This window comes from Muscardinus avellanarius (assembly GCF_963383645.1).
Source record: "Muscardinus avellanarius genome assembly, chromosome: 1".
Classification (NCBI taxonomy): Eukaryota; Metazoa; Chordata; class Mammalia; order Rodentia; family Gliridae; genus Muscardinus; species Muscardinus avellanarius.
Window position 1 is genome coordinate 12,031,732 of NC_137786.1, and position 19,364 is coordinate 12,051,095.

A 19,364-nucleotide genomic window follows, 5' to 3' on the forward strand; every position below is an offset into this window, starting at 1 on the left:
CAGTAGTTGGTATATTGTTTCAATCCTCTTTCAGGAGGAGTGATAAATTACTAAAGTATAGCCAGTTGAAGACTTAGTATATAAAGACTATAAATTAAAAATTGGCATATTGTTGCCAACTCATAAGCAACTAGTGAATAGTCCAAAGTGCCACACTAATTCCTAAGATTTGGCCAATACTTAGTCAGATGGTTAAAATAAGTCTCCCTCTTTCCTTTGTAATTTAAGAATACATTCATGGGAACCAGAACTGGAAAGGATTCTCCAACTGACATGAATTACAAGCACCCAGAAAATTGTGTGTGTGTGGTACTGGGAATTTAACCCAGGGGCACCACTGGATGACATCCCCAGCCCATTTTGTTTTTGTTGTTTTACCTTAGGGTCTTGCTAAAGTACCCTATTATGGCCTCAAATCTGTGATCCTCTTCTCTCCGTTTCCCAAGTACTGAGATTATAGGTGTTTGCCATGGCACCCAGCTCTCAAAAGAAATCACACTAAGCATAACTGGCCACCCCACTTGGCATGGTCATTTGTATAATTTTCTTTCTTCTTTCAATTTCATTAATTCTTGTTTCTTTCTCGCTCCATTTTTCTGTGACATCTGCCTTTCATTACCAAACTCACCAGGTCTGTACTCCTCCCGGGCTGAGTTAATTTGAATCTCTGTCTCGGCAGAAATCTCCAGCTTCTGCGTCACCTCCTCGGCTGTCTTTTTGGTGTTACTCAGCACAACAATGAGGCTCTCGTCTTCCACCAGAGACCCTTGAGTACTCGTCAGGCGGAAAAGCAAATTATCTTCTAGTTCCTTCATTCTCCTCTTGTTGGCAGTCACATCCTCCATGAGATGAGTTCTTTCTTTCTCTAATTCCTGTTAATTTGCATTAATAAATTTTATTCCTAAGCTAGAAAATTTATTAAGATACTTTTAAAATTAACTTCCAGGGATGCCCTCGAGCATCTGTAACTGTATTTCTTTATCATATGTGGCTGCAAGAAATATCATCATCAAAAAAGGAGAATTAACAGAAAAAATAAGTTGCTGGAAAACAACATCCAATTTGAAAAAAAAAAAAAAAAAAAAAAAAAAAAACCTTCAAAAATCCCCTTTGTTTCTTATTTACTTTGTAAGTTGAATCATCTTTAATGATTTTGTGATTCAATCTGGTGTGTAAAAATAGTTGTTTTAAAAGTAAAATTTATCTGACACAAGATGTATATATCTGATTAAAATTATTTACTTCTGTTTAGTAATTCTATTCAGCCATGAAGAAGAACAAAATGATGTCATTTTCAGGAAAATGGATAGCAAGGATTTTACACTGAGTGAGATGAACCAGTCTTAGAAAGTCAAGGGCTGTATGTTTTCTCACACATGTGGGAGTTGGAAAAAAATAGGAAATGTAAGAGACTTTGGATAAATGTGGAGAAAGACCAATAGAATAGTGGGAGGGTGGGGAGGGGAAAAGGTGGGGAGGGGGAAATACCGGATAGGAAGCAAATAGTGCAAAGAGCGTTTTGGCCGATATATTAAGGTGTTACTACTGGTTTCACTAGCATGGATGGGGTGGGGGAGGCAGTAGGAGGGTGCGGTGTGGAGTGACGTACATGAGAGCTGTGTGCATGCATGCTTGATCACATCAAACCTCACTGTGATGTGCAAAAGCCATGCATGTGTATAAGTACAGATAATAAATAAATAATAAATTTAAAAATATATTTAAAAGGAGCTCTGCCATTATTTGAATGTGATTTCAAATGTGCTGGTTGAAATTGTATCCAACCTTGTGAAAAGCAACTCTTTAAAAAACTTAGATCAGTAACTGCTACTGAAAGTACATTTAAACTGCAAATCTTCTTAGCCTAAAAAGACATTTGTTTCTCTGAGCTTCGTTTCTCTGAAGGACCTTCATATATAGCTAAGATGGGCAGGCTTTGGAAGATGACTACCCCCGTCAGCTCTCTCTTCCACTCGGCAGTTAGGAGAGGGAGAAATGAAGAAATACAAGTGAAACCGAGCAAGACAGAAAGAAGGAAGAATCCCAGAGGCTGAAGCAACAGAGAAAATAGGCTTGTGGTACCAGGTCAAATCGTCCATGAAAGTCAAACTGTCACATGAGAGAACCTAACTTTTAAGCTAAAGGAAATAATGAAAAATAGAAAGAACAAATAAAGAGTAAAGTTTATGAAAGGAAGACCTATAGAGAGTTTACTAGACAAGCTTTCTAAATATAGTGTTCATTGACAACGCACCTAAACTCAGCTCCATTGGTAATGTATGACTCCACATAACTACCATGGGAAGAGCAGGGTTAAATGCAGTGACTTAGCCACAAGATCACAAGTAAGCATTTCTGGCAGTCATGATGACACGGTGCAGTGACCCGGGCACATGGCACCACGCTCAGATTCCTAGAGCACTATGGGAAAGGTCAAGACTCAATTGTCCATTCTGGATACGACTCAATAGGTTTTGCAGATTCTACTCCCTGTTGAGAGAAACCCTTTGGTCATCCTAAAACTGCAGCCTACCACCTAATCCCCAGCTTCCCCTCTTACCATGCTCTTTATTTTTAATAGCATTGCCACTGCTACCCTAGTATAATTATATACTTATTTAGATTTCTGTTCAGGAGTAGGTTGGTTTTCAGTCTCCTATGTGATGTTCTCACTTATACATGGAAGCTAAAAGAATCAATCTCAGAGAAGAGAGGAGAATGGTGTTACCGAGGCTAGAGGGTAGGTGAGAAGGAGTAGGCAAAGACAGGATGTCTATGTATATATGCATGGAGCTGGTATTATGAATAATTTCTAATATCCCATAGCACAGCAGGGTATCTACAGTTGACACAATTATTTGTAGATTTCAAAATAGCTAGAAGAAAGGATATAAAATATTCACAACACAAAAAAATGTTTGAGATGATGGACATATCAGTTACCCTGATCTGACCATCATATATTATAATCACATACTGAAATATTACATAGCACTCTATAAATATGAAATTATATGTGACAAAGCTTTCCCTAATATGTGAAAGTTAGGGTGAATGGGTTCATAGGAGGAACTCCAGGTGAAAATAGAGATCCTATAGAGGAGCAAATAAGACAACCTAAATGTGGGGATGGGAGGTGGGGAGAGGGAAATGCTTTTAAAGCACATGATGTACTTATTCATATCAAGTCATCCACTAAGTCAAGCATGGGAGGGAGGGATGGGGAGGGAGGGAGGTGGGGACTGGGTGGGGGCTGGCTGGGTGATGTGTGCATTTATGCCCACACAAGTTTTTTACCTCATTTTGATATATAAGTAAAATGCATCAATAAAAAATTAATAAAAAAGAATAAAAAGGATAATTCATGTAAAAAAATAAAAATAAAAATAGCTATATTTTTCAATTTTAAACTCCACATATTATTGTAAAAGTATATACCAAAGTAGCTAAAACAGAGGATGCATTTTTAGTGATAGCTAATAATATGCTTAAAATACTAAAGATGTATGTTGTTATGGCAATGCAGGATGGGGACATAGGCTATCAAATTCCAAAATAGCACTGAGCCTATCAGCTCACCTTGCACAATAATTTTTATTTTCTATCAATCTTCCCCAATTATATAACCGCTACCCTAACTTTGGCTGTATTTCTTCATTTGTGGACTATTTGAAAATAACTTTTCTAGTGACCCTTTTTAGCTGATGTCTTTTTTCCTCCTCTTCCTCCTCTTCCTTCTCATAGTCACTCAGAATCTCCCTTTATTATTATGAAATATTCAAAATTCTCCATAGAGTTTACATAATTTCTTTGATCTGTATGTCCAACCTCATCCAACTTAAGAACCGTAGGACTGAGCTAAAATCACTTCTCTATGTTGCTTATGAAAATTGTTGTTAATAAAATAAGCCCAGTAATCTATATAATACAGGGCAAATTATTCTAGTCTTGATTTGAAAAATAGTAAATGAAAATACTGAACATTAGCAAGATGGCTATAGTCAAATTAATATTATTATTAGCAACACAAATTTAACAAATTTATCAATTAAGGTAACTGCTTATATTCCCAATGTATTAAAAATAAAGCTAAGAACTACATCTCAAGCTTAAAGCTGATTAAATTAATTACTCCAAAGTCAACAGTAGAATTAAAACCAACATTTGGAATTTAAAAAGCAATCTGTGTACGAAGTATATCATGAATACCCAAATACTAGAATAGGGCTATAGTTATGGACAAAAAGGATTATCTTAGAAGAAAAACAAAACTTTTGCTATTTGTTTTTTACTTGAGATTAAAAGACTGAAAACTAATTTTGGGAGACAGTTTTTTACATATTTTTATATATTGGGCTTATTTGTGCACATTTATATTCAACTACTATTTAGTTATACATAAGAAAATAGTACTTTTTCAAATTAATAATGGGAAAAATGTGAATGGAAATAATTATGTCTATAAACCTTTTGGTCATCAAATAGACTACATTTTAGCAAAGATATGTGGTAGACAGGAGATCGATGATAGATAATCAAACACACATAAATACAGAAGAGTGAGGTTGGCGAGGTGGCACACACTTGTGATCCCAGTACTTGGGAGGCTGAGACAGGAGGATCATGGGTTATAGACAGCCTCAGCTGCATTGTGAGGCCCAATGCAACTTAGTGAGAACTTGTTTCAAAACTAAAGAATAAAAAATAGGTCTGGGGGGTTTAGCTTGGAGGTGGTATGCCCCTGGGTTCCATCCCCAGTACTGCCAAAAAAATTATATATATATACATATATACATTATATACATATATACATTATATATACATAATATGTATTATGTGTATATATATGAATGAACATCTGTGCTAAGTATTATAATACAAAGGTTATGAAGTAAATTTTTATATAAACAGTGAAAATGCTAATTTTAGGGGGAAATATCCCAAAGTAAATTTACAAAGTACAAAAATGATTCAGTAAATTTTTGTAATATATTATTTATCAATTAAGTATTCATAAAGTAATGAAGAAATGAAGAAAGAGAAACTGAAATTATTTGTTTACCTTTTAGAGTTCTCACTTTTAAACATATCATTCAGGTTTCATTACCAAAGATAATCTCGCTTCTATATCTTAGCCAAGTAATTAAAATTTACAAGGAGACTACATTAACCTCAGCTGAATATAACAAAAGACAGAGACATCATGCAAACTGCCACCGGGATCCCTTGTCTCTCTGAAGCCAAGGCTACAGGTGCAAGAATCTAGGATACCAGTGATGTAGCTGGCTCCAGATACCCTCAGGATTCCTATTCACTCAATAATACATGCTGTCGACCAGAAATCCCAGCCTTGCCTGAAGTAATTATATGGCACTGCTAAATTTCATCAACTATTTCAGATTAACCCAGGACTCAAAGCCAGACAAATATATATTAAAAAAGCCACTGTGACCTCGACAGATAATCTTTCTTAGGAGCAACAACTGGTTCCTACCACATGAAGGTCAACCAGACTGGATTATCTGCTCACAAAACAATTTACAGCTTTATGACTCTATGATTCATGTGCTCCAAATTAAAAATAAAAAGAGAATATATAAAAGAAGAGAGAGAGAGAAGAAGGAAGGGAGGGAGAATGGGACACACAGTCAAGCTTGGAAGAGTAATATACAGAAAAGGTAAAGGGAGTGGGAGGTGCAGATTCAAAGATTTTTCCAGTGGCTTTAACCTAATAAATCTTCAGGTCAGAATAGAAGGAGCGTAAAGTAAACTAAACTCCTCCTTGCTATCGAACTCGGGAGAAAGTCAATAGCAACTGTAAGAGTTCATGCAGTTTCACCAGAGCAGACTCATTAAAATCCTCCACATTTCTCTGCTTGGGTCTCTATGTTCCCTGGAGAAAATGCTGACTCAGAGAAAGGAAGTTTATAAATCCTTGGCCATTTTTCACTGGGCATTAAGTTGTCCCATAAAACAGAAGTAAAGAAAACAGACATAGAGTTACACTCCCCGAGTATCATGAAGTCAGTAGTCTCCCAGAGGATATGCAATCAAATTCTAGTGTCTCGACTTCTAAATTCTCCTGTCAGACCATCACAACACACACAGAGCCCTCTTAGATAGCAAATGGAAACTGGTCATGTTGAGTGCAAAATTTCCATCTTGTATCCCAAAAGCATAATAAGGAATCTAATGAAATAAAAACCCAGATATATGTTAGAACATTAAAAATCATCAGATAAGTAGAATTCACAATAGAACAAGCTTTAAGAAAAAAAGCAATTAAAGACAAAAATAATGGTGCAGAAAATGAGACAGATAGCTTCATAGTTAAAAAAAGCACTATCTAGAAAAGTAATCAGTGATATGTGTAATTTATGAAAAACATGGTAGATAATAATTTCTTTTAGGTAAAACGATGTTGCAAATTAATGGGGAAAATATAAGAAATTAAAAGGGGAAAGCCCAATCCTATGACAACTTTTATCATATTAATTTTTATCAATGAAAGTCTCAACACATGCAGAAAAGGAAGGAGAAGGGGTCACTATTATGTCAAGTGTTGATCAATGCAGCAAGATTTTGTGGCAGGGCCCCCTGGAGGAGGGAGGTGGGTCCCCAAAGGTGTAGCCTTGGGAACTGCATTCATTCTCACTCATTCATTCTCTTTCTTTTTCTCTCTCTCTCTCTCTCTCTCTCTCTCTCTCTCTCTCTCTCTCTCTCTCTCTCTCTCATTGCTATCATAAGGTGAGTGCAACTTTTCTTCATCTACCATGCCCTAAAGCCCACGACCTTGAGCCAGATGGCCATAGACTGACCCCTGAAACTTCTGAAATCATGAGTTCCAAATAAATATCTTCCTCCAAGTTGGGCTTGTGGGGTAATTTGGTCACAGCAAGGAAAAAGATGAGTTTAACACACACTTCCCTCACCTGCTTCTCTGTGAGAATAACTCTCCCCAACAGCTGATCTTCGAGACCTTTCATGGTGACAGTAAAGTCAATGATAGAGGTCCGCGCGCTGATTTCAGGGGTGTAGGCCGGATTGGGCAGTTTGGTGGTTATGTAGAGTCTGAAGCCGTCCATAACATCTACTTCCTTGTCACCAACTTTCACCTTTTACATAAAAAGAAAGTTGCAAGTAATAGCAACAAAAAAAGAGAGCGATACCTTATTGTGTTCTTTTGTATAGGACCAAGTATGGCTTGAACAATTTTGTAACTGGAGATCATTTCTATACTAAAGAAGAAATGGCCATTAGGTATCCATGGGGCTTCAAAGAGCCAGAATGGAAAGAAAGGGAGGGAAGAAAGAAGGAAGGAGGAAAGGAGGTGGAAGGAATAGAGGAAGGAAGCCCAATATATACTATGCAATAAATGCAGAACTGGGCATCAAAATTATTGTGATCACACCAGAGAATTAAGATGGAGCAATTTTTTTCAAGGTTTGAGATCGATGGTTCTAAACACAGGCCAGAAGGGCATGGAAGGCTCATTACTCTCATAGTGAGATTCCTTGGGAGGGAGATCAGAATAGAGTCCCAAAAAGGTCCTACAAATGGTTTGAGAGAGCAGGGATGGCCGTCTGGTATAAGGTTTTGTAGTGTTTAGAGGGTGGAGCTGGAATAAGGGTTCCCACACACATAGATGTGAACAGAATCTGGTGTATTTTGAATTTCCAACCAATGCCAAAGGAGGAAACACCCATTTCCTTATCAGCTTACCCAGATGTGGGACAGAAGAGGAAATAGCTATGGAGGGTCTTATAGCCTCTCAGCCTCTTTATTTAAAAAGTAAAGTAGACAACCCTAAAAGGGTTGCTCTTAAATCTGTTAGTCCCTATTCAAAAAGTGCAGAAAAGACATTTACCTCACCATTGACTCCAATTCGAGTTGCTGCCTATTGAGCAAACTATGCCCCTTATACACACCTTAAAGGTAGATCCAGTTTTAATGAAATTTCTTTCCAACACATTATCCAGAGCTGGGTCTAACTCCTCCCCAACATCTTCAATAAGCAAGGGCCTTCCAAGAGAGAGGCTGTCCTCCAGGTGGTTTCTGAAGTATTTGTGGTTCAGAGATGTGATCTATAAGAAGGAGCTCAAGATGACTCTTGTCAGAAAGTCTCATGACGTCATGCATAGTGAAAACTGAAAGCCTGTGGTACCTAAAGCATTCTATCCCAGGAGACAAACAAATTTTTCTAAATCCGTGGCTTTGGAAAGCCATGTGATTCCTTTTCCCGGGAATCATAGAAAGGTGCTACATAGAAATACCACTACCTCTTAAGTGTCAAATAATAATGGAATAATAGTAAGTGTCCTTGTAAGAGCCATAGACCCTAACATAATAGAGTCTAAAGCCAAAGAAAAGTAACATTTGTAGAGATGAACACAAAGGCAAACAATGAGATATGAGGGGGAAATTTTGTAATTAGATTTAAGTTAGCATCTACTACTGCTCTACCTAGGATGACCAAAATATCCATAAAGCTTTCAAATATATTTTTATTCTTGGATCCTTAATAAACTGGGGCAATAAAATTTGGCCAGTAATATAAATATACACAAACACAAATTACCTGAAGTTCATTTCTGCTTTCTTTGTTTTTAATCCAGATCTTTCCCTGAGTCTGGGGGTCAATTAGTAAAGGATAGCGAGATGCCTTTGTGACGATGATTCCATTCTGAATGGACAGGTCATCGTTTGGTAGACCTTGAAGGTTCCACTCACTAATAGTAGGAGCATCGATCAACATCTCATTGAGATTTAGGTTGTTTCCGAATGGAATTTCCCGGGCTTTCATTTCCTTCTTCCAATCATATAACAGCAAATCTCGAAATTCTTGGTTAAATGGACCAGAGTAAGACAGAAAAGCTGTAGCCAGCAACACATCCCCTAAAATAAAATACAAATGTCATGGAAAGACATAATTTCCATATATAAAAACATAATTTTGCAGTATATTAAAAGTGCAAAAAACATTTAAAGCTGCTCCTTTTTTAAGCTAAATTCCACAAATCAAAGTGTAACCAATGTGTTTCCATACCTACGTGGATAAGCAGGAGTTTGATCCACCCTTTAACAAGGTCCAAATGGTCTCCCAAGTAAAACTGCTAGTATTCAAACACTGGGTTATCTTGCTGCAGATGAGAGGGTGAGTTTAAGAACACAACACCTCTGAGGACAGAACCTTCACCCAGAGTGCTCTGCATCAATATTCCCATGCGCTTATAGAATTCAAAGTAACCTGAGCCGGGCGTGCTGGGCAGGCTTGTAATCCCCGCGCTTGGGGGGCGGAGACAGGAGGATAGTGCAGGTTCAAAGCCAGCTGCGCTGGCTTAAGAGACCCTGTTTCAAAATATAAAATAGGTCTGGGAGTGTAGCCCGGAGGTAGAAGGGCTTCCAGGAACCCCAGTACCACCAAAAAACAAACAAACAAACAAAGTAACCTGAGAGTAGCAGGTGTAAATGTGTCTCACCTGTCTAATGGGGACAGACCATTATCCATTTCTTTGAAATTGTTGGAGGCACGCAAACACACACACACATGCATGCACACACGTGTACACACACACGCGCGCGCACACACGAATTTTAAATGATCTGGTGTCGTTTGATCAAAGCTTAGGCTTGCCAACTGACTAGCAAATCAACACCGCCTAATTCAGAAAGGAGATTACACACCGACGAGTCTTTTAGTTTGTGCAGCGAACTCTTTACTTTGCTGTGTCCATCTTTCCTTTTCGCCGGCCAAGCCACTGATGAGCGTGGATGCTGTCCGCATCTTATGTCTGCACCGCTCTGCGTCTTCAATCAAGGTCTGAGAAATGCCAGAACCAGAAGAAAACCTTTGGCTCAAAAATGTGACTTTAAGAACATATATTATCTGCCTTTGGGGAACATGTGCGCCATTTATTTCACCGAAAACTTAAGATCTCATTTCTAGATGTCTGCCCAATCTTCTCTCTAATGCCCTTTCCACAAAACTTGTAGGAATTCTTCTAGGGGCGCCCTGAGCCAAGTGTTCAGCCCTCTGTGGATATTAATAACTGAGAGATAAATAGAAATCACTAAGAATACAAACAAGAACAGATGCTGGAACTGTTGACGAGTAGGAACTCTTACATGAGGTTGGTGAAATTGTAAATTATTACAACTATAGAGATCAGTTTGGAGGTTCCTCAAAAAATTAAGACTGGAACCACCGTATGACCAGCAGTGCCACTCATCCATATCTTTCCTGAAGAATTAAAGTATGGGAAAGTATGCACATCCATACTTGTAGCATTACAGTTCACAATAGTCAGATTATGGAACCAACCCAAGTGCCCTTCAACAGATAAATGCATAAAGAAAATGTGGTACGTAAACACATCAGAATCCTACTCAACCATAAAGAAGAACTAAATTATGTCATTTGCAGAAAACTGCATGTAAAACTGGACATATTATGCTAAATAATTAGCATACTCAGCCACAGAATTTCAAGAATGGTCCGTTTTCTCTCACATGTGGAAGCTAGAGAGAAAATAGAAAATAGAAGAGAATATAAATAATGCACAGAGTGAAATTTGAAGAGTAGTGCAGGGGGGTTAGGGGAGGAAATTAGGAAGGAAAGAGAAAGAAAGAACTGAAGAAGGAAACAGTTCAAATAATACTCTAGCAATATGTAAAGGTCACTAACTTATGGGGAGGGAGGAGTGGGGAGCACGGTGAAATGAGGAGGGAGATGCACAAAGCCATGCGTATGTATACACATTACCACACTGAATCTCACTCTGATATATATAATTGCAATGTACTAATAAAATTATTTTTAAAAGAATATTAATAATAGAGCACAAGCCTATGTGTTATTAGAGTATAACTCAAAAAATATAAAAACTGTGTATCTATCCTTAGTTAAAAATTAGGAGTCTCTCATGTTAAAATCCTCAGATCATTATGGCTTTATCTAACTCCATACTTCCTTTACTTTAGGTGAAACTCAGATTATATTTGGATCCTGGTACCCTGAGGCTCCAGAACATATTTCGGCTGCCTTTCAATTAACAGATCTTTCCCTGCTGTCTCTGGACACAATAAATGCTTTAAGCCCAGAACTTGCATACTGTTGATATTGAGACTTAGTTCTTTTGTTGTTTGTTTGTTTGTTTTCTGCTGCTGAGAGTTGAACCCAAACCCTCACAAGTGCTAAGCACCTGCTCTACCACTGAGCTGTACCCCAGCCCAAGGTCTTGGTGCTCAGACAAATCGTTCTGTTTGTCCATGTTTGAGAAATATGTGCTGATTCTACTTTTACTAATGTATACTTATAAAATGAACATGACAATAGTTTAGCTATATGACCAGTCACTGGATGTTCATTTATAATAATGACAAGTGTTAAAAAAACTATATTATATATAAAATATGAAACACATATAAAATATTATAACATTATAAGTATTATAAATGTTATAACATTTTACAAGATTTTTTTGTGGTATGGGGGATAGAACCCAGAGGCTTTTTACCTTCGGGCTACACTCCCAGACCTATTTTCAATTTTATTTGGAAACAGGGTCTCACTAAGTTGCTGAGAGCCTCACTAAGTAGCTGAGGCTGGCTTCAAACCTGTGCGATCCTCCTGTCTCAGCCTCCCAAGCGCGGGGATTACAAGCGTGCGCCACCACACCCGGCTACAAGGTAATTTTAATGGCTTATATATAATGTCTAACAATAAGGATTCTTTAAACTATCATGACATATAAGAATGCTCTGAAGCCACCTTGTAATTTTTATAAACAAGGAAGTCAATCATGTGTGAGTTAAAAACTCAATTTATAAAACCGTATTTACTGAATTACCAGATTGATTTTTAAATATGCTTAAAATATATTTAAGTAGGGATACAAGTTCAGATATAAAATAATAAAGAAAAATATAATATTAGTATTCCTCTCCAGGGCTACCTAAGTCTATTTTCTATAACAAATATGGATTGTTTTTGTCACAATAATACAATACAGTGTTTTTCAAAAGTGAAATTTTTAATCCAGTTTGTCCTGGCTGACTTTCTGTTGTTTTTCCTCTGTAGTTAATGCATAATCCCCTAAAATCCCAGCTGGGAGGGGGTACCCCCATATCTCCATCACCCATATTACTTTGTTTCCCCACAAGAAAATATGCCCACTGGGTAGGATAATTCTACATCACTACTGGAAACAATTTTTTCCTTTAAAAGAAACCTTCAGCTTGATTCATTTCCCTTAAATTCCCCATCCTTACTTTCTTTCCATTAAGCCAATTAAGAAGACAGCCTTCCTGACTTTGGTTTCCTGGAAGCCCAGGTGCCTTTGGGGGCTGTGATATGGGAAAGGAGCAAGGTGTAAGAAGAACGTCTGAGGGTACAAGAAAGCGAAGCAGATGTCCCCCTGAGTCTGGCTGAGGGGAAGGGTGCAGAATCTCCTGGGTTCCAGCCCCAGAGCCTGTTCTCTCTTCGGTGCCTGGGGAGGAAATTGCCCTTCAGGGGGCCTAGTAAAGGTGGACCTAGGCAAAGCCACTGTGTCCTGAGTGGAGACCTCCCAGGATGGATGCTCCCTGAAGGGACCACAGGGCTTGGGCTCTGGTGAATGCAGATTAGACCCCTCTAGTGCTCCAGAAGCCCACTGGACTCCCATGGAGCCCTAGGGAGGAAAAGGAACAACTTGAGTGACAGAAAATGGTTCACAAATTGGTGGTAGGTATGTCAGATTTGTCTTCACTTAAAATTAACATTTCGAAACTCAAGTTTTAAAGTTAGAGGCACATTTTTTACAGTAGCAGTTCTTCTGTTCCAATGATTTAACTGACAAATAGCAAATGCTCAAAAATAACAACAAAAAAGTTTATTGAATGAATGAAAGAATGTTAAAATCTGAACATAACATGAGAAAGTATAATATTGTTACTGCATGTGGCAAAGCTTTCGTGACACAAGTGAATGACCAAAATTCTAGACATTATTACTCCTTTTTCACAGTTTCTAAAGTGGGCACTTTCAAATTCAAATGTTAATTTTCTCCTTATACAAGTAAATTCTATAGGGCATAAATATACAAATCCTTACAGTTGCTATATAATTACTTCCTTAAAACTCTTAAAAAGCTCTTACTTTTATTTCAGAAAACTTAGCTTTAATAGAAAAAATCATACATTTTACATACAGAGAGAGACTGGAAAATTATAGGGCAGGAATCTCAGAGGGGGGGGAGCAAGTTCCCTAAAATTGTCAAGGAAAGAGTGAATCTGGCTCTTATTTACCAAATATAGAATTTATCAGATATAGACTTGGTGGAGCCAAAAATTTCAAATAATCTGGAAGAGGACTTCAAGAAAAATCAATTTCTTCAAATGTAAAATATAAGAGTATGGCCAGGCGTGGTGGCGCACGCTTGTAATCCCCGTGTTAGGGAGGCGGTGACAGGAGGATCACGCAGGTTCGAAGTGAGCCAAGCTGGCTTAAGAGACCCTGTCTCCAAATTAAAAAGTATAAAACTAGGTGTGGGAGTGTAACCCGGAGGTATAAGGGTTTCCAGGAACCCTAGTACCATATATATATATATATATATATATATATATACATGTATATGTATGTATATATGTATGTATATATGTATATGTGTATGTATGTATATGTATGTGTGTATATATATATATATATATATATATATATATATAGAGAGAGAGAGAGAGAGAGAGAGAGAGAGAATGTGTTTAGAATAAGAGGGAGGGAGACATGAAAAATTCCTGGCATTTTACCTGAATGTTAACATACAAAGGCTTTGTTGATCTTGACCTGGCCTCCCCTCCCACAGAACAATCCAGGACTCCCAGTAACTTATGCTCTTGCAGACACCTTTGAGAGTGAGGGACCAGGAAGCTTAAGCTATTTTAGCTCTGTGTTATAGCCACTTTGATTTTCCAGAAGAAAGGAGGGCCTGATGGAACTAAGATCTTTCTAAACAAAATAGAGCTAATAGGAAAAATATAAATCCAGGTTTCAAAAGGTGTTAAAATACCAAAATATGCATCGGTCGAGTCCAAAGGCTATATTAGATCAATGTCATTGATGTGGTCAATGGCACAGCTGTGTGGTCAGTTACACTGATCCAGCAAGAGGACCAAAATAAACACGAGTGCCTAATCCAGACTAGGCCGCTGACCAGTCTTATCACCAGTCTCTATTCTCCCAACAAGACCTTGGTTCCTGTCTATAAAAGTATCCAGCCTGGCGTGATGGTACACACTTGTAATCCCAACATTCAGGAGGCAGAGACTGGAGGATCGTGGTTCGCGGACAGCCTCAGCTACTTAATGAGGCCCCTTACAACTCAGTGAGACCCTGTTTCAAAAATAAAGAATAAAACATTAGGACTGGGGGTGTCGCTCAGAGGTAGAATGCCCCTGGTTCCATCCGCAGTACTGCAAAATAAATAAATAAATAAATAAATAAATAAATAAATAAATGTATCCACCCTGCCCACCTTGCAAAATCGTTTTAAGGATTAAATGAGATAAAGTGGAAGACATGATTTGAAAACCATAACAAAAAATGCAACATGAAATGCCATTCTCATCACCGACATTGTGAATAAGTCGACTCAGAACTGTTTTGTTCTAGAATGGTCCGCCATGTTGGCTGAACACCCACAGCCCTCACCACAGCTCTAGGTGTCTATTATAAACAAAGTCTAGCATAGCATCAGTGAGGCACCGTGTGCCATGTGCAGAGTGTGCACTAAAGGAATGAGGGCCTACAGGATCCACGTAGGTGGGTGAGGGTCCCTTTCCCGCCCAAGGATAGTTACCTGCTTCTCAGTCATCGCCTGTTCATACTCGGCCTGTACCACATCGAGCTCTGCTTGCTTTTCATCCAGCTCAGCCTGGGCCTTCTGCAGATCCTGCATGGCCAGGACATGGCGATTCTCCTGCACCACCAAGTTGGCCTGCATGGGACACATAGACACCGTATAAAAGGAAAGAAAAGAAATCTCCACACAACCTCTCCCCAGCCCTGCATCTTGGTCTGAGAACTCAGCGATTCTAGGTTTCATCTTATCTTTGTTTCACACCTAGCCTCTTTTCAAATGTCATTAACTCAAGAAGAAAACTTATTGTGAACTTGACATACATTTTGATGACATAAATTTTGATTATCATTGGTTAGAAGCAGAAAATATGGGTTCAGTAGAATGGAGAACAGCAATTTTCTGTAAAAAAAAAAAGTACAGATTTTAAGCTTTTTAGGCCAAAAGGTAAAAATCAAAACTATTGTTTCAGTATTTCCGTAAAAACCATTTAAAATGTAAAAGCTATTCTTGTTTCACAAGCTGTACAAATGCAGATGGCGGCAGTAGCCAAGCTGTGGAATTGGCCTAGCTGTCCACCCAAAGATGAATGTGAAGATATGCTCACAATGGAATTCTACCAAGCCATTAACAAGAGAAACTTGCCATTCATAAGAAAATGATAAAACTAAAGAGCATCATGCTAGCAAAATAAGCCAGACTCATAAAGACAAGTACATATGTTTTTCTCTCATATATGAAAGCAAGAGGGGGAGAAAAAAAAAGAATAGCATTAAAATAGAAGAGAGACCAATAGGGAAGGAAAAGGGGATGGGGGGAGTGAGGGGAGGAGCAGGTATCAGAGAGCAAAAGTGATCGAATTATGTTATGTGCTTGTAACAATGTGCCACAACAAAGCTCACCATTCTGTATAATTAATATGCACCAATAAAAATATATAAACTTTAAAAAATACAGGTGGTGGGTGGACCAGATGTAGCCCATGGGCCATAGTTTTCCTATCCCAGATCATAATTTTATAACACTAAGTATACAAAAGCAAATTAATTACAAAACCTTCCATAATATGAAGAGGTATAGAAAAAGAAAAAATACTGAATGAAGATAATCCCTGGTTTATGATGGTTCCACTTACAAATTTTCAATTTTATGTTGGTATAAAAGCAATTGAATCTGTGGCTTTTCATTACCTCCTTTAAAATAATAATAATAATAATAATAATAATAATAATAATGACTTCTAGGATTTTTTTATAAAAATTAAATAATACACAAAAACCCAATTCTAGTGCCTGGCACCATAATAAGAGTTTGATACATAATAGATTTTATTATCATCAGCCATGTTCAATATTTAAGGCTCTACTTTTTAAAAATGTCCTACTTATTTTGATTGGTATTTACTGGTTTTCATGGATTTTTCAAAGAGAAATCTCATTATAATGAGTTTTAGATTCTAAATTGTTGTAGTTAATATTTGTTTTTGTTTTTTTGGTGGTACTGGGGCTGGAACCCTTCTACCTCCAGGATACACTCCCAGACCTATTTTATATTTTATTTGGAAACAGGGTCTCTTAAGTCATAGAGGCTAGCTTCGAACCCGCATGATCCTCTTATCTCTACCTCCCAAGCACAGGGATTACAAGCGAGTGCCACCACGCCCGGCTAATATTTGTTTTACTGTACTCATTAATAGAAGTCACTCGGCATTTGTAGGAATAGCAAAATGAAAGAGACCGACCCCTCAGCACCTGTGACTGATAAATACTGAAGGCGCTCCACCTAGAGTCTAGGGGATGCCCTTGTTGTCTCTGCACTTAGAAAGCAGGAGTACACTAGTGAATATTCCACAGGAATAAGTGCAGCTTGAGGTCTGTATTTCTTAACAATTCAGCAGAACCACTTGCTCATAACCTACATGCCCTTCATCTTCTACCTCTCCCTAGGGAAGTGAACACATATAATCTGCATAATTGTATCTATTTTTTTGACTGACATCTGAGGGATCTACAAGGCTTAATGTCCCAAGATGTTGAATTCTTGTAAGATCATAGCAGTGTTTTCTGGACAGAGCAATTTTAGTATAGACTTCTCAGGAGAGAAGTCTAGGCATACACAAAAGGTTCTCCTTCTAATTGTAATTCCTTCACTCCCTCCTGTGTGATCCATATTGTCCTGGGACTGGGAGGAGGTGAAATATGGAAGAGATTTCATTGTTTTTATATAAGCCTGTTAGAATGTCCATGTTCAATGATCCCAGCTTATTATTCTTAAAATAATTAAAATAAACTACTGACTATAAATTCAACTCTAGTTCCTTTTAAGACATTATATATGCTTGCCTCAAAAATTGCAAAGGATTCCCTATACTTTCCAGTTAACATAGTAGTTATAATTCAGTCAATATAAGAATATTCATTTTTGACCTATGCAGGAGTCTTTAGTGGTCTCAATATCCATGATGTCAGATCGCATGGCATCAATTAGTTGCTCTTAAATGCTCTGAGTTGAATACGTTTTTGTTCCTTTAAATTGTCTAGCACCCCAAACAGTCCTAAAATAAATGTCTATGATAACAATTAGAAGATATAATGGGACTTGCGATTCCGTACTTATCCTTCTGCTACTCTTGATTATCTTTTATCATGATTATTGAGTTTCTTCGGTCATTTACAAATGTAAAGAGATTTCAGTTGATTATTAAGAAAAATCAAACCTATACAAAACAGTCAACCAAGACATAAAGTGTAATTCTTAGACATCAATATTACATTTTCTTTTCTTAATTTGTTTTATTGATGCATTATAGTCGTACATCTTAATGGAGTACAATGGTAGAGGCATACATGCACACATCACCCAATTAGCCCTTACTCAATTCCCACCCTATTGCCTTCCCCTCTCTCCTTCTCATGTTTGGCTTCGGGATTGACTTTTGTTTGTTAATGTACATCATGTACATTAGAGAATTTCCCTCTTCCTTCCTCACATCCCCCTCAGGAAGCCTTATTTTCTCATCTACAGTTTCTCCTTATTTGTCTAGAGTTCCTCCTATGACCCATTTTCTCCCTAGCTTCCACATATTAGGGAGAGCATCCAATTTCTTATTTTTGGTGACTAACTAATCTCGCTCAGCATAATGTCTCCAGTTCCATCAATTTCCCCGTGAATGACATTTTCAAAAAATGTACTTGCTTTTCCAATTGTTGAAGACTGGATATCTTTCAGTTGTGAGGAAGTGCATAGAAAAGAAGCTTGAAAACTCAACTGCTCAAAGGGAAGCAGGGAGATAATCTCAAAAGTCACAATAGATAACAAATGATGATAGTGTTTCTTATGGCACAAAAGAGGGAGAAGGGAGGACTATGCTTGCTTTAACTATTTTCTAGCCTCTAACATTACCATCTTGACCCTATTTCACTCATAATGTTTTTTGACTTAAGATTCTGAACATTATTGGGGATTCTGTGCTGTATTTTTTTAGGATTTTTTTTAGCTAAAATGTGAAGGAAAAATATCCAGCAAACCACAATGGCCTCACAGTGAGTCCATGCTTAAAGAATCCTACAATTCTGATTTCAGTAGGATTACAGAGAGGAAAGAAACACCCTGTGCTCTGTTTTTCTAATGTTTGCTTTCTCTACAGACCTGAGTACAATAACACCAGAGGCCAAAAGCTCCCGCTTTACTGTGCAAAGACAAGACTTGCTGACCTAGAGACCCCTCCCAGGCAGGGTTCACACACTCCTGCCCCAGAGACGTACCTTCAGAGGCAGCACTTCTTTGTTTATAGAAAAGAAGGAAGCCATGGCTTTGGTCCAGGAACAAAGACCGGCTACATTCCCACACACGCGTTTAGCAGTTTCAATGTTGTAGTCTGCCATTTCAAAATAAGGATTCAGAAATTCTATCACTTCTTCATTGATTGTGTCTTTGGGGAATTGCTACAGAAGAAAGGAATAAAATTAAGTGAGAATACTTTTTTCCATGAAGTCAAACTCATGTTTTCAGTGCAGTTGAGACTACTGAACAGACAAACATAGTTGAATGGCGTGGTGTGTGTCAATGTCTCAGGATATTAAGCAAAAATACTAAAGGAGAGAGCACAGTATGGGATGATTGCAAAGTTGGCTACAGCACACTTTGTCTTCTGCTGACCAACCCTACAGAAATATACTGGGATCCAGCAAAAGAGTAAACTATTTAGGTGGTGAACATTTATATGGTTAGTATGATTTCCAAAGCAATAACAATTTCTTGTCATTAATCCTAAATAGGTGAATTACAAATCTATAATATCAACAGTGAAAAACAAATATAATCAGTATGTTCATTCCAAGGACATATAAATTTAGCACTCATCAGCAACTAAATGCATAATGCATTCAGACAGAAGTTCTATTAAACTCCCCTGAAATGTAAAGATATTACCCTGGACATTAGACCTTGAAGACGATGAATTAATTATTAATCATAGAGCTACCAAGAATATGAAGGAATTATTATCTTCTGGAGAGACAGAATTTTAAAACA

General features: G+C 37.7%; 1 protein-coding gene across 1 annotated transcript in view; it reads right to left on the reverse strand.

Annotated features, from left to right (window-relative positions):
- The window catches only part of DNAH5 (dynein axonemal heavy chain 5), a gene marked incomplete at its 3' end in the record, with an annotated part of 279,406 nt that overhangs the window by 51,087 nt on the left and 208,955 nt on the right, over positions 1-19,364 (reverse strand). Inside the window, exons 60-66 of the mRNA XM_080703060.1 lie at positions 18,596-18,775; positions 14,832-14,969; positions 9,685-9,820; positions 8,579-8,895; positions 7,929-8,084; positions 6,933-7,115; positions 629-872 (exon numbers count right to left, since the gene is read on the reverse strand). Of these exons, the coding sequence (XP_080559186.1) occupies positions 629-872; positions 6,933-7,115; positions 7,929-8,084; positions 8,579-8,895; positions 9,685-9,820; positions 14,832-14,969; positions 18,596-18,775 (1,354 nt within the window). The remainder of the gene's footprint in view (positions 1-628; positions 873-6,932; positions 7,116-7,928; positions 8,085-8,578; positions 8,896-9,684; positions 9,821-14,831; positions 14,970-18,595; positions 18,776-19,364) is intronic.